The 15,000-nt window shown below is 44.8% G+C and overlaps 1 protein-coding gene across 3 annotated transcripts in view; it reads right to left on the reverse strand.

Annotated features, from left to right (window-relative positions):
* Positions 1 to 642: 642 nt before the first annotated feature.
* lmnb1 (lamin B1) overlaps positions 643 to 15,000 on the reverse strand; it is a 71,362-nt gene continuing 57,004 nt past the window's right edge. For all 3 annotated transcript variants that reach the window (XM_079805375.1, XM_079805376.1, XM_079805377.1), the window contains 4 exons: positions 5,946 to 6,050; positions 5,655 to 5,774; positions 1,766 to 1,867; positions 643 to 1,647 (listed from right to left, as the gene is read on the reverse strand). In XM_079805375.1, the coding sequence (XP_079661501.1) occupies positions 1,606 to 1,647; positions 1,766 to 1,867; positions 5,655 to 5,774; positions 5,946 to 6,050 (369 nt within the window). In that variant the 3' untranslated portion in view covers positions 643 to 1,605. The remainder of the gene's footprint in view (positions 1,648 to 1,765; positions 1,868 to 5,654; positions 5,775 to 5,945; positions 6,051 to 15,000) is intronic.

Here is a 15,000-nt window from a genome sequence, read left to right on the forward strand (position 1 = left end):
GTGTATGTCACTTCCATATTGGCTTCAAGAGAAACTGCGGGAGGTTGCCGCTTGGATTTTAACCAGTGGAGTGCAGTTCTCATGATGCATAGGGTGGAGTGGGTAGACACCAATTAATCTTTAGAATGAAGTCGCATAATGTGGCTGTTAAAGTGTAAAGCACATGGAAAAATATATTGGTTTGGTAAATAATATTTAGTGTTAGTTGGGGGAGTGCATAGACCCTCCATAGTGCAGACCCGGTGACCGTAGGAACACAAGCAGTCTTTTCCAGTTAAAGTCTTATTGGTTAGGCAATCTTTTGCTCCAGGTAGCATTAGCTAGAAGAATAGAAAGTTGAGGCTTGTTCGCCATATTGTAATTACCATAATTACGAGATTTTAACTTGTAAAAAGTGTTCACGTTCTCGTAGAGCTTGTAATTATAGCTTGTAAGCTGGGACTTTTCTGAGAGCTCCTGCTTGTACCACCTGACCCCTGCAGATTAATTTAAGCGTTGATAGTGTTGCCATAGAAAAGCATAATTCTCAGTCTGAGAACAGCTCAGAATAGAACATCACGTTGACATCGAGACAGCTTAGTCTTACTTATTAATTTCACAGATGATTGTAATTACTGTGATGAAATGGAACACCCTGAAAATGCATTCAATCAACACTTTATTCAATCATTTGAAATATAAAGGCTGCAGCAAAACAAAGCATGCAAGTGAAAATTCTTTAAAAGGTTCAATCAAAATGCATGTGTAAGGCTAGTGTTTGTTAGATAGTACAGACAAAAGCAGTACAAAATACAACTTCAGCATCTCTGACAAGCTGATCTGTAAAAACAAATAATACAGTACTGAATCTTGAGGTTTAATAGCTTTCACACTGTAATAACTGATATTAGCAGGCAGTGTTTTCAGGGTCCGCTGGCATGACCAATGGCTCAATCAACAAAATCCTCTATAGAGGAAACGAGCTGCATCCGAGTGAGAGATGCGTTTCAGACCCAAAATTGCAGTGGTTTGAGACTTGGCTGGTACATCATATCAAAAAACACCCCACACCGCATATGCAGAAGATATTCACCGACCCAACATGAGGAAAAAAAGTCACTTCTCATAAAAAAAATGATGTGCTTACAAAAACAATAGTCTGTAATTGTTCAGTCGACAGGTTAGTTGAGCAATCATGCTGCTGAGATGTTTAGGCCCAGTAATTGTATTTAAAGCAGCTGTTTGAAATTAATTCACTACACAATTACAAACTTTAACATTATTCAAACAACCATGCAAATGTGTCTACTGTCTGTAATAACTTCACTAAAACTATTAGCCATTATAAAAACTGTCTATAAAAAGACCTAAAATGCCATCTTATAAAATATAAACATGATTAAAAAAAGGTTAGTCACAGAATCTGAAAGCGTCCTCGATCACAACTCACACATGAAAAGAAAAGCATTTGGTTCATTACATTTAAGCTGATAAACATTTCACAAAAACTGAAACAAACTGAAGAGAGATTTTACAAGCATTAAAAAAAAAGCGCACTCAGAAAATGGACCACACGGGAAGCTTTATGGTGGTTAAACTGGCAGCTCCGATTGGCTGAAGTGTTGATCACATGACTAAACAACCTCTCTTGGCAGTACATGGATCTCCCTGTGAAAACATACAGTGGAACACTGAGCAGAACCTTACAAATAGCACAAAAGCATTCAAATGACGATGAGGTTTGATGCGTGCAATGGATGAAGCTGATGTGTGCTTGATATCAGACCTGCTGGTGAAAGAAATGCTCCTCAATGACTTCAGCTTCCTTTTCTTCCTCTTCTTCCTCCTCCAGTGCAGTCTTGAATACTGTGCTTCTCACAGCTACTTCCTGTAAGGACAGTGACACTTCACATCCCAACAGAACCAATCCTGCCCTCTAATGGCCACTGATGAACAATGCATAATGCATGATGAAAAGAAATGTAATATGATGGTTGAAAAATAAGAGGTACAATCATTATACACAAGATGGCGGCGCGAGTACATCGCAAGGCTCTGTCTCTCCAGATTCTGCAATGTTGCGGTATTTCTCTTGCTCATCTCGGGTCTGTTCATGCAGAACAGTTGTGCCTTAACATCGTACACCCGTGGTGAGATTTTGGATATTGGTTTGCGAATTTCCGACAGTTTTATGGACAATCTTCGACTCCTTCCTGAGATCGCTAGGACACCCGAGGCTATGCACTCTACCCGGCCGGGCGGAAGTGCTCGCAGGCAGCGTCGAGACCGTAAACAAAGACAGGGGAAGCGCGGAGGACTGAGAGCTAAGCTAAGAATAACACCACACCGGCTCTCTTTACCCAGCATTTTCCTTGCCAATGTACGGTCGCTAGTGAACAAAATGGAGGAGATTCGACTCAGCATCACACACAGCAAGAAACTTTTGAACTGTAACGTCCTAATCTTCATGGAAACCTGGTTAAAAAGCTGAATACTGGACACCGCTATTGAGTTAGCGGGACGCCACACGCTCCAGGCGGATAGAACATTAGATGGCTCTGGTAAGACCAGAGGTGGTGGATTGTGCATTTACATTAACAAAGCTTGGTGCACAAACTCTGCTATTGTTGGGAGTCATTGTTCAGCTAACCTTGAGTTTCACATGGTTAAATGTAGACCGTTTTATCTACCGCGGGAGTTCACTTCCACCATTATAACTGCAGCCTATATTCCCCCGGATGCTAATGCCAAGCTTGCTATGAAAGAACTTCACGCAGCCATCAGTAAACAACAGACTGATCACCCGAAAGCTGCTTTTATTGTTGCAGATGACTTTAATTATTAAAACTTAAAGTCAGTGCTACCCAAGTTTCACCAGCACGTTTCCTGCCACACCAGAGGAAACAAAACCTTAGACCATGTTTACACAAACATGGCTGGAGCTTACGTTGCGACACCCCTCCCCCACCTGGGACAGTCAGATCACCTCTCTTTGTTCCTCACCCCTAAATATGCACCCCTCATCAACCGTGTGAAGCCATCAGTGAAGACCATCAAGGTGTGGCCTGCGGGAGCAGATTCCACACTCCAGGAAAGGTTTCTACACACAGACTGGAGTGTGTTTGCTTCAAGCTCACACGGACATTGACTCCTACACTTCTTCTGTATTGGATCATATCAATACCACCATTGACAGTGTTACAACCCAGAAACAGATCACCACATACCCAAATCAGAAGCCATGGATGAACAGGGAAGTGCGACTCCTGCTGAAGTCACGCAATACTGCCTTCAGATCAGGAGATGCACAAGCCTACAGCACATCCAGAGCAAACCTGAAGAGGGGCATCAAAAAGGCAAAGCACTGCTACAAGCTAAAGATAGAGGGACACTTTTCCAACTCTGACCCTCGACGCATGTGGCAGGGCATTCAGGCCATCAGTGACTACAAACCCGCCCACTCCACCCCCGCAGCCACTGATGTCAACTTTCTGAACGAGCTAAATTACTTTTATGCTCGCTTTGAAAGAGACAACAAAGAAACTGCCACCAAGCTCAAACCCTCAGCTGACCACCCACCAATCACACTCTCCTCCACAGATGTCTGCAAGGCACTGAGCCGGATCAGCGCGCACAAGGCTGCTGGACCAGACAACATCCCTGGTCGTGTTCTCAGGGCATGTGCGGAGCAGCTCGCTGGGGTTTTTACAGACATTTTCAACCTGTCTCTTGTCCAAGCAGCTGTACCCTCATGCTTTAAACGCACTTCCATTGTGCCAGTGCCAAAACACTCTAGCCCGAGGTGCGCTAATGACTACTGCCCTGTAGCACTCACACCCATCGTTATGAAGTGCTTTGAGCGGCTGGTCCTGGAACACCTAAAAGACTCTCTACCATCCACATTGGACTCACATTTTGGACTCAGTTTGCCTACCGCAGCAATAGGAGCACAGAGGATGCCATTTCCATGGCACTGCTCTCTGTGCTAACTCATCTGGACAATAAGAACAGTTATGCACGCATGCTGTTTGTTGACTTCAGCTCAGCATTCAACACTGTCATCCCAACCAAGTTAATAGCCAAACTTGGAGACCTGGGCATCAACACCTCAATGTGTAACTGGATTTTGGACTTCCTAACTGACAGACCCCAGAATGTTTGATCAGGACTCACTTGCTACACATCCATCACTCTTAACACTGGTGTACCACAGGGCTGTGTGCTAAGCCCGTTTCTCTACTCCCTCTTCACCGCCGACTGCAAGCCTGTGTATGGATCCAATTCCATCGTCAAGTTTGCGGACGACACTACGGTGATTGGTCTCATCAGCAACAACGATGAGACTGCCTTTAGGGAGGAGATCCAGCACCTGGCCACATGGTGCACTGAAAATAACCTGCTCCTCAACACCACCAAAACGAAGGAGCCATCGTGGACTTCAGGAAAGAGTCAAGAGGCACACACGACACCATCCACATCAATGGAATGGCTGTTGAGCGTGTCTCTAGTTTCAAGTTCCTGGGGATCCACATCTCGGCGGACATGTCGTGGAAAACCAACACCTCCAGCCTGGTCAAGATGGCTCACCAGCGCCTCTTCTTCCTGAGGATACTGAGGAAGAATCAGCTCTCCTCGGCTATCCTGGTGAACTTCTATCGCTGCGCAATAGAAAGCATCCTGACCAACTGTGTGGCAGTATGGTATGGGAGCTGCTCTGTTGCGGAGCGCAAGGCACTGCAGTGGGTGGTGAAAACTGCCCAGCGCATCACAGGGACTCCACTACCTGCCATCGAACACATCCAGAGGAAATGCTGCCTGCATCGAGCTCGCAGCATGCTTAAGGACTCCTCTCACCCAGCCCACAGACCGTTTTCTCTCCTGCCCTCCGGCAGGCGTTTCAGGTGCCTCCGGACCAGGACCAGCAGACTAAAGAACAGAGCTTTATTCCCCAGAGCTGTCTCTTTACTGAACTCAAACCCCCGTTGATCCACTTCCCTCATATACTGCTAACTCTCCTACCTTACATCTGCCTTCACTTTGTTATTTGCACTACCGACTGTTTATTACAGAAACAACTGTTTACTTATGCATTTTGCACTACCATACCTTAATTGGATTATGCTCATTTGCACTGCCGACTGTTATTTACAGTACCTACTGTTTACATTTGCATTTTGCACCGTATTACATATTACTTCTAACTGTAATATGCAATTACTTTCCACTGCACTTTTACACTTTTTTTGTTTTGGATAGCTTCTGTCCATAATTTATTGCACTACCTTAATCCACTGATATATTCCTCATCTTAGCCTAACATATCATTGTATACCTCTATCTGTAAAATTCTGTTTATAGTAATAGCCATCTGTATATTTATTCACTGTACATATTCACCTGTAAATTCTGTTTATAGTAATTACCATCTCTCTATTTATATATATTCAGTACATATCCATGTCCTGCACTTATGCAACCGTTGTATATCCTGCACTTGCTGCTATTGCACTTCTGGTTAGACCTAAACTGCATTTCGTTGCCTTGTACTTGTGTAATGACAATAAAATAGAATCTAATCTAATCTAATGTAGATTGTATAGTTATTTTAAAACATCACAAGCAAAGCTCAGGCTGTTTCACAAAATCAGATCCACCTGGTTCTGAGTTGGTCTCACCTCTCCACCTGGGCTCAGCAGAACCACTTTAATGTTCTCCCCACTCCCCCATGAGCTCTGGTTCTTCCAGATCAGGTCCGCAGGAGGGCTGGAGCTCACACCAGCATTAGATGCCCAGATCTGACAAAATCAAAAACATTCAATGAAAAACAAAGCTACAAAAGAAGGCTGAACAGCTGTTTCAACAGACTGTGTGAAGACATAGGCTGCATTTCCCCCACTAACATCCTGTCAGGTGACAGATTTGTTTAGCTGATTATGAATAAAAACCTATGAAGAATTGATATGTACCGTCACTTTCTGTCCAGCCTTCAGGGTGTATTTAGCAGTGAATTTATACACAGCAGAAACATCACCGATAGCTCTAGTCAGCTGATATCCTGCCATGGGTTGATCCTGAAAAAAAAAAAGAAAAAGAAAAGGGTTTCATTCAATTTAATTAATACAATACATGGCAATAAAAATAAAAAAAGTTACCGAATATGTCGAGCAGTGTCAATTCACATTCCAAAAATGCCGTTTCAAACCAGCTTAACAGAAAATCATGTTAATATCTTAATATGATCCAAGCCTTATAGTTTAGAGGTCGATCGATATATGGGGCCGATATTTGTCATTTAATATATCGGCCAATATCCATGTTTAGTAGCGCAGATTTAAAGTCAGGCACGTCCGCGGACAGCCCCGTGTTATTGGTGCGGTGGAACCGTCCGGAACTGATGGTAGAAGGTTTGCTTACTTGCAGTTAACTTTAAGGACTGTAGTCGAAAACTATCAGCAGCATGCTTGCTAACATATTAGCCCCAATGTTAAAAGTTCTTTTTTATTTTTCCTGCATCGGAGTCTGAGAATTTCACTCTGTGCGTGGGGAGAAGGCGGCAGCTCTCACAAACACTGCAGCATGATTGAGGGCGAGGGCTACGTTACTCCTGGAGCAGCCCAGAACAGTGTATGACAGGCTAAAGCCTTGTTTATACTCGACACGTCCGCACGAGCGCGAGACCCCATTTCGCTTGGTGGTGTGCACGTCAAGTTTTGTAACTTGGAAAACATCCATTCCCCCCCAATGGAAATGCATGGCGTTAACCCAGTATAGCCTGTGTAGAATCACTTCTGACAGAGCAAGATGTATAGAAAAACTGAGCCATATTGGGTCAGATTGTGCGTACAGTATCTGTGACTGATAAACAGTGGCGTAAAGTAACATATTACAAATATTCTCGTTACTGTAATTGAGTAGTTTTTCTCAGGAATTTTACTTTAAGTAGTTTAAAAATTGTGTACTTTTACTTGGAGTACATTTTAAGTGCTGTATCGGTACTTTTACTGCGCTATTTTCCCTAAACCTGCCGTCGCTACATTATGTTTATATTTTTCCAGTCAACGTGATTGGCTAAGACGAATAATCAGTCCTGTGACTACATGCATCACGCGTGTGACTCCCGTCATATCAACCATAGCATTAGGGAGTCGCGACCAGCCTTGAGTGAGAGGCATTCGCGCTTTATGAAATCGTGAAATTGCCTTAAACAACACTAAAAATTGACCGCAGAATATTACATTTTCTAATACACGCACAAATGGTACATATTCTGTTAGCGCCACACAAGCTCATGGTGCCATCTTCTGGAAACACTTCCTTTAGCTTGATTGTTTGCCAGGCTTCAGTGCATTAGGCATTAACCGATCGTCACTGCTAGATCAGTGTCCCTTACATCGATTTCGCTCAGCATGTAAACGTATTAACCTGCTTTCTGTCGGCTTATTGAAGTGCATATTTTAATGTAAATGTGTTTATACATGGACTAAAATTTTAAAATGGCCATATGAATAGCAAATAACTTTAAAAAAAAACTGATTTAAATATAAATTTTATGTTTTATTAATTGTAAACTAAAATAAACTAATAATAATTCTGATTTCTGAAGTGTATTCTTTTTAAAGAGAAAACATCCACTGAAATTAAAGTAGTACATGCGTCTTAATTAAAAGAAAGAAATTGTTAAAATACATCGCTTTGCACCCTTTTTGAATTAACCTGCAAGAAAACCATTGTCATAAATGTTACCAGATTATTGGTTGCTTTCTCAAATATTACATGGCTGTATTTTTAGTGCTAGCAGTCAAAAATAAAACTTGGTGAAATACTGAAATACTATTGGTGATCTCATGTTTTTTTGTTCTTACTGATAATCATCCATAAAAGTTTAAGCTACATTTTTAATTTGCAGGGTATAAGGTGGAATAACGTTCATACTGCCAGCATCATTGGGGTCATCAGGTGGGCACCCTCTTTCACTGGTGTTTCGATGATAGGCCCACGACACCTCCAGAGGGCTCATCGGCAACACCTGGCGTCCCAGGTGTGCCCCCCTCTGCTTTCAACCCTTACTTGCTGCAGGTGTTGGTGGCAGTCCTCCTCCTCCACAGCAGCCTCCCAGGGAACAGTAAGCTCTATGATGTATACGGTGTGTAGTGAGGAGGACCAGAGCACAAGGTCTGGTCTGAGATTTGTTGTGGCTATCTCAGAAGGAAAGCAAAGCCTTTGGTTCAGATCTGCAGCCAACTTCCAGTCGCGAGCCCCACTGAGCTGGCCAATGTCCGATGTTGTATCGACTTTGATTGGCTTTGCTCCTTCTCGGACAAACTTCCTTGCAGAAATAAGATGGAGTGATGGAGAAGGCAAGGCATTGATCTTTACCCGCCTGGTATCCAAAGCAGCTGCTCGGCACTTCAGGACGTGGTTGTGCCGCCAGGTGTAACGGCCTTGTGACAGACTTGTCTTGCAGCCAACCAGAATGTGTTTTAGGTTTGCGGGAGATGGACAGAGGGGGCACGTGGGGTCTTCTCCGTACCATTGGTTGAGGTTAGAGGGGGAAGGTAGGACATCATACGTGGCACGTAAAATGAAGCTGATGTGAAATGCTTCCATGCCCATCAGCTCCCTCCAAGAAAACTTTCTCCTCTCAACTCCCTCCCATCTCACCCACTGTCCTTGCTTGGCTTGTGAGACAGCCTTTGCATACCTTGTTGCCCGCTCGTGCTGACGCACCTCCTCGACGACCAGCTGTCGGCGCTGAGCTGGAGCTGCCCTATGCCATGATGGTCTGCTCTCTCCAAGGCCGAGACCTCCTCTCCCCTGCTGTACAAGGCCAACGATGTCTCTGTGTCTGAGGTCTGACTTTGCCTGCTGTGTAGCTTCAGCTGGGGTCCATTTCCTTCCGGTCTCCAGGGTAGGAGCTACTTGGGCAACGCATGGGTCACGGGACTCTGTTAGTGTCATTTCCAGTCTAACTTTAGAGCACTTAAACTCCTCTGTAAGGCTGGAAACAGGAAGCTCCAGAATGCCTCTCCCGTACAGTCCAATGCTGCTAAAACATTTGGGGAGTCCCAACCATTTCCTGGCAAATGAGCTGACCAACCTCTCCAGTTTCTCTACCTTTGAGATTGGGACCTCATAGATGGTAAGAGGCCAGATCAGCCTGGGTAATAGCCCAAACTGAAGGCACCACAGCTTCAGCCTGCCAGGGAGCATGGTCTTATGGATACTCTCAAGGCCACATATGGTGTCCTGCCTGAGCTGGTCTACTTGCTCTGTGTCCTTGAGAGTGGCATGGTACCAACGTCCAAGACTCTTGACTGGCTTCTCTGACACTGTTGGTATAGACTCCCCACCCACGTAGAATCGTTGTTCCGTCAGCTTCCCTTTGACGACTGAAATGCTCCTGGACTTGCTGGGCTTTATTTCCATCCGGGCCCACTGGATGTTCTCATGCAGCTTGTTCAGCAGCCGCCTAGCACACGCTTTTGTTGTGGTGAGGATGGTCATATCATCCATGAAGGCCCTGATGGGGGGAAGACGAAGACCAGGTTTGAGCCTCTGCCCTCCCACTACCCACCGAGAGGCCCGGATGATGACCTCCATAGCCATTGTGAAAGCTAGAGGTGAGATGGTACATCCTGCCATTATTCCTATTTCTAGTCGTTGCCACGCTGTGGTATACTCGTCAGTTGTCAGGCATAGCTGTAGGTCTTGAAAATAGGATTTGACGAGGCAGGTGATTGGTTCTGGAACGCTGAAATAGTCAAAAGCCACCCAGAGGAGATTGTGTGGAACTGACCCAAAGGCATTTGCGAGGTCCAGGAACACTACATGGAGATCTCTTCCATTCTTTTTGACGGCTTGGATTTGATTCCAAATCATGCTGGTGTGTTCCAAACACCCAGAGAAGCCTGGAATCCCTGCTTTCTGCACCGAGGTATCAATGTAGTGGTTCTTTTCCAAGTAGACTGCCAGCCTGTGGGCCACTATACTGAAAAAGATTTTACCTTCTACGTTCAGGAGGCTGATATGGCGAAACTGGCTGATGTCCACAGAGTCCTTCTCCTTGGGGATTAGGATGCCTCCTGCCCTCTGCCATGCAGTTGGAATTGCTTGCTTCTACCACACCACCCTCATCAGCCTCCATAGAAAGCGTAATACCTCTGGTGTGTTCTTATATAGTCGGTATGGGACTCCATTGGGCCCAGGGGAGGATGCAGCTCTTGCCCGTCGTACACTCCTCTCCACTTCGCTCCACTTGGGGGGGCTGGTATCCAACTGATGTTCCGGGGACTGTATCGGTGGCATATCGGGTGGCAGAGTTGTCGGTCCACACAGCTGGCTGTCAGTGTGGTTTTGCTTGAGGTACGCTTCGAGATCTTTCTTTGATGTTACAAGTCTGCCACTTTTGTCCTTTGTGAAAACGCTTTTTGCAAACTTGAAGGGGTCTTTGAAGAAGTTGGATCTTGTTTTCTCCCTCATTTTACGCTTCTTTCTCAGATTCTCTGCTCTCCTCAAGGTTGACAGTCGGTTCTTAATTTCTGCCTGCAGAAGGTTAATTCCCTCCTTCTCCTCCTCTGGAGCTTTTCTCCACTGTTTTTTCAGCTGCCTTCTTTCCTTCACTAACCGTTCGACTTCCTGCTGCCTCCTGGACTTCTTTGGGGAGCATGATGTTTTCTTCCTCTTTTCTGCCATACCAAAGCGCTCTGCGCCATAGCTGTAAATCAGGTCTCCCACTCTCTCCAACTTCTTGACTGCAGTTCCCTTCAGTTGTCCCAGCAGTTTGCTGATGTCTGCGTCAATCGTCTCCCACTCCTTTTTCTCACAGGATTTTGGCCACTTGACTTGTGGTTTTCGCCCTTGGATCTTGTTCTCGGTTGCAGGCTGTGGCAGGTTGGGCTTATGAGGCACTGCTATGCTTGGCTCATCCTCTTCCTCTCGAGCAGGGGGACTGATGTTCTGCAGACTTTGGTTGTGGTCCTGCTGCTGAACTTCACTTGACTTACTTGACCTGCTTCGTAAGAAGTAGTGGTCAATGCGAGTTCCCTGTTGCTCAGCCACCAAGCACTTCTTCAAGCCTTGGTGTCTTCTCAGACCTGCATAGGATGTTACTTTAGTCCAGCCACATCTGCAACTCTGGAGCGTAAGTCCTGGAGTATATGTTGACATCTCAGGTATGTTGTTGATCATCATTCTCGTCGTCTGTGTTGTTCCTGGGTCAGTAGCCGTGTAGTCTGTTAGTGAGTCATCATCCTCCCCCGCTCTCGCTGACTCTGGGGGTATTTTCTTCTTTGTACTTTTCGTAGCCAGAGATGGGTGAGACTTGTACACTAGTAGTGCCAGGTCCCTCCTGCAACAGGGAGCTAGCCTGAGGCAGGCCCAGTGGGGTCTTTCCCTCCTGCCAGCTGTCTTTCCAAGCGGTCACTAGGTCTTTCCCTAGTTGTCAGCTGTTCTCTTCACAGCAGTCACTGGGTGGATCCAGATGATCAATTCTGTTTTTAGGACTAGGTGAAACAATCCCGTTTAAACAACAATCCTGAGATATCAGTGGTGCCAATCTAGAGGGATGGTTTTGACGCTGTTCCGGTGGCAGGTCTAATTGAGTGGACGGGGGGGGGGGGGGGGGGGGCAATCATTGGGGTCATCAGGTGGGCACCCTCTTTCACTGGTGTTTCGATGATTGGCCCACGACACCTCCAGAGGGCTCATCGGCAACACCTGGCGTCCCAGGTGTGCCCCCCTCTGCTTTCAACCCGTACTTGCTGCAGGTGTTGGTGGCAGTCCAGGTAGTGTCTCGCCTCTTTATCCACAGCCATCGACTTGCTTCTTCTGCTGCACCTGAGAGGGCTTTGATGGTTTGGCGTAGGGTTTGGCCTTGGATTCCCAGATCCTTGAGCAGCCTGATGGTTGACTTGCCAATGAAGCCTCTGCAGCCGACTTCCACTGGACAAACCTTGGCTTTCCATCCGCGTTGTTCAGCATCAGCTGCCAGCTCCGCGTACTTAAGGCTCTTGCGTTCAAATGCCTCCTCCACAGCAGCCTCCCAGGGAACAGTAAGCTCTATGATGTATACGGTGTGTAGTGAGGAGGACCAGAGCACAAGGTCTGGTCTGAGATTTGCTGTGGCTATCTCAGAAGGAAAGCAAAGCCTTTGGTTCAGATCTGCAGCCAACTTCCAGTCGCGAGCCCCACTGAGCTGGCCACTGTCCGATGTTGTATCGACTTTGATTGGCTTTGCTCCTTCTCGGACAAACTTCCTTGCAGAAATAAGATGGAGTGATGGAGAAGGCAAGGCATTGATCTTTACCCGCCTGGTATCCAAAGCAGCTGCTAGGCACTTCAGGACGTGGTTGTGCCGCCAGGTGTAACGGCCTTGTGACAGACTTGTCTTGCAGCCAACCAGAATGTGTTTTAGGTTTGCGGGAGATGGACAGAGGGGGCACGTGGGGTCTTCTCCGTACCATTGGTTGAGGTTAGAGGGGGAAGGTAGGACATCATACGTGGCACGTAAAATCATAAAACGTGTCTTGTGCTATGAAATTGATATTTTTCGGAATATAAGGTATGCAATGCAAAGGCGTTTGTTTATGTACAAGTATGTTTGGACTAGAATTGAAACATGAAATTTCAAACGTTAATTTACCGCAGTGCCACGTTTAACAAACATTTGTCAAAAGCCTAACATCCAGTTATATATACGCAGTGTTGGGAATAACGGCGTTACAGATAAACGGCGTTACTAACGGAATTATTTTTTTCAGTAACGAGTAATCAAACGAATTACTGTTCCTCCCGTTACAACGCCGTTAGCGTTACTGAGGGGAAAAAATGCGGCGTTAGTCGCGTTACTATAATTGAGCTCACTGAAGCGCTTTTCATCCGAACAGGCTCTCTCAGTCGGACCTGCAACGTGTGTGTGTGTGTGTGTGTGTGTACGCGCGCACCAGCCATGCGTGTTGGGGGTGGGTGCGGTGGTGCACACAACTGATGATGATTGGTGGGTGGGAGACAAGGTTGAAGTTGATAGGTTGAGGTCACACCTATTTTTTTCACGGTCTATGGTTCAAACACACACACACACACACACACCAATGACGCACACGCATACGCACATTCAGCGATGGCAGTCCAACGACTTCAAAGGTAGCTTTCGCAAACTGGAAGTATAAGCGCTACTTTTCCCTCGTTGAGGTGAAAGGTGAGAATATTTATGTAACATGCAACTTATGCCCAGGAAGAAAGAGTCTCTCCACGGCGGTGGCAAGTGATTCTGAAGCGCCTCACATCATCATATGCCACAAAATTATAATTTAAAATATAAAATAGTGGCTAAAAACCCAGGTGATAACGTGAGCTCCACTACCAAAGGAAAGTATAGTACTGATAATATTTACACAATATTTACACTATAGTAGGCCTACTGATAATATTTACAATAATATATTGAATTTGATAGGTGTCTCTTACATTGTCCCACAGCAACATTACAATAGTGTACATTAATGTACAATGTTTTATAATAATAATTTATTCTATTTAGTGTCCAATTCATTCATTTAACATATCTAATATTGGGGGCATCCAAGTTATTTGACATATTTGAAAAAAAAGTAACGCAGTAATTACTTTCCCTGGTAATTAGTTACTTTTATAATGATGTAACTCAGTTACTAACTCAGTTACTATTTGTCAGAAGTAACTAGTAACTATAACTAATTACTTTTTTAAAGTAACGTGCCCAACACTGTATATACGGGTTTAGATAACGTTTAGACACCCCAAATTTTTCTGTTATCTTGCATGCATGTGGCTTTATCTGTTTATTTATTCGTTTTTCTTGTTTGTATAGCCATGCACGAATGAATTCCCTACATATTACAAAACAAATTTGGAGTTGACATGTCAGTGCCACAATATTAATCAAATTACTGACAATAGCAAAGTTTTTTTATAGCAACAGCCTTCATCAAAAGACTGGGTGCTTTATGAAGTAGCCTAGCAATTATGTCGTGTGATATTTGTGGAAGCAGCATGCATTTAAAACTTCAGATCAGGGTTTTTTAACTTACTAGAGGTGCAGAACGCCACGTGGCAACTTTTCGGCATTGCACCAAGCAAAAATAAATCGTAATCATTACAAAGAGTAAAGAGCGTCTAACAAGGACTACGCGCATTCATTCATCGTTTCCCCCCACGGCATAAACGGATATGACGTTTTTGTGGGCGTTCCTAGTAATACCGACCAAGTCTATCACACCGGCACCTAGTTTGTGCGTCTAAATCAGTTGCTTAAACCGCATTATTTATTTCCACCGCAGGAACTTTCTCCAGGAACTAGGGACTTTGGGGTGGGACTCTGTGTGTTGTTTCGACCGCAGGAACCAGGGTCTAAATTAAGTTCTGGGTAAAAAAAATAATCCCCCTCCGAAAGTCCCCGCTTGCGAGGTAGTACTTTTTCAACGTTCAGGAACTTTCGGGGGTGGGACTTGGGCGCTGAACATGCTGATTGATGCTTTAGTATCAGTGCTAGTCTCTTTTCCGCAGTTTTGTTAATTACCTCTTTAGTAAACCAATACATAACCAGCAAAAGCAGCAGAGCTTGAATCTCAGTCGCACGCAGTCCTACGTCACCGGACTAATTTGCCTAATCTTCACGGTACTTTAGACCGCAGTGGAAACGCAGACAGTAGCAGGTCTGGGGGAAAAAAGTTCCTGTAAAAAAAAGTTCCTGGTACAAATTGTTCAGGGTAATTTCGGTGGAAACGGGGCTTTATATTTACAAAATGAGCCAACAATAGCAAAAATAAGCCCTTTTAATGAAAATAAAAGATCTAGGTTTAATAAAAATGTTCACGAAACTAATTGAAAATGTTTAGAGAAATTAGAAAATGTTTAAAGCTACACTGTGTGATATTTTCCCCCATCTAGTGGTGAAAATGTATATGACCATCCAGTGAATTTTAGTTTCTGTTCCTCTCAATTCCGATTTCGTTTTAACTCCTACGGTGGCCGATTTAGTCCAAG

The sequence above is a fragment of the Gobio gobio genome, assembly GCF_949357685.1.
Source record: "Gobio gobio genome assembly, chromosome: 22".
In the NCBI taxonomy this organism is placed as follows: Eukaryota; Metazoa; Chordata; class Actinopteri; order Cypriniformes; family Gobionidae; genus Gobio; species Gobio gobio.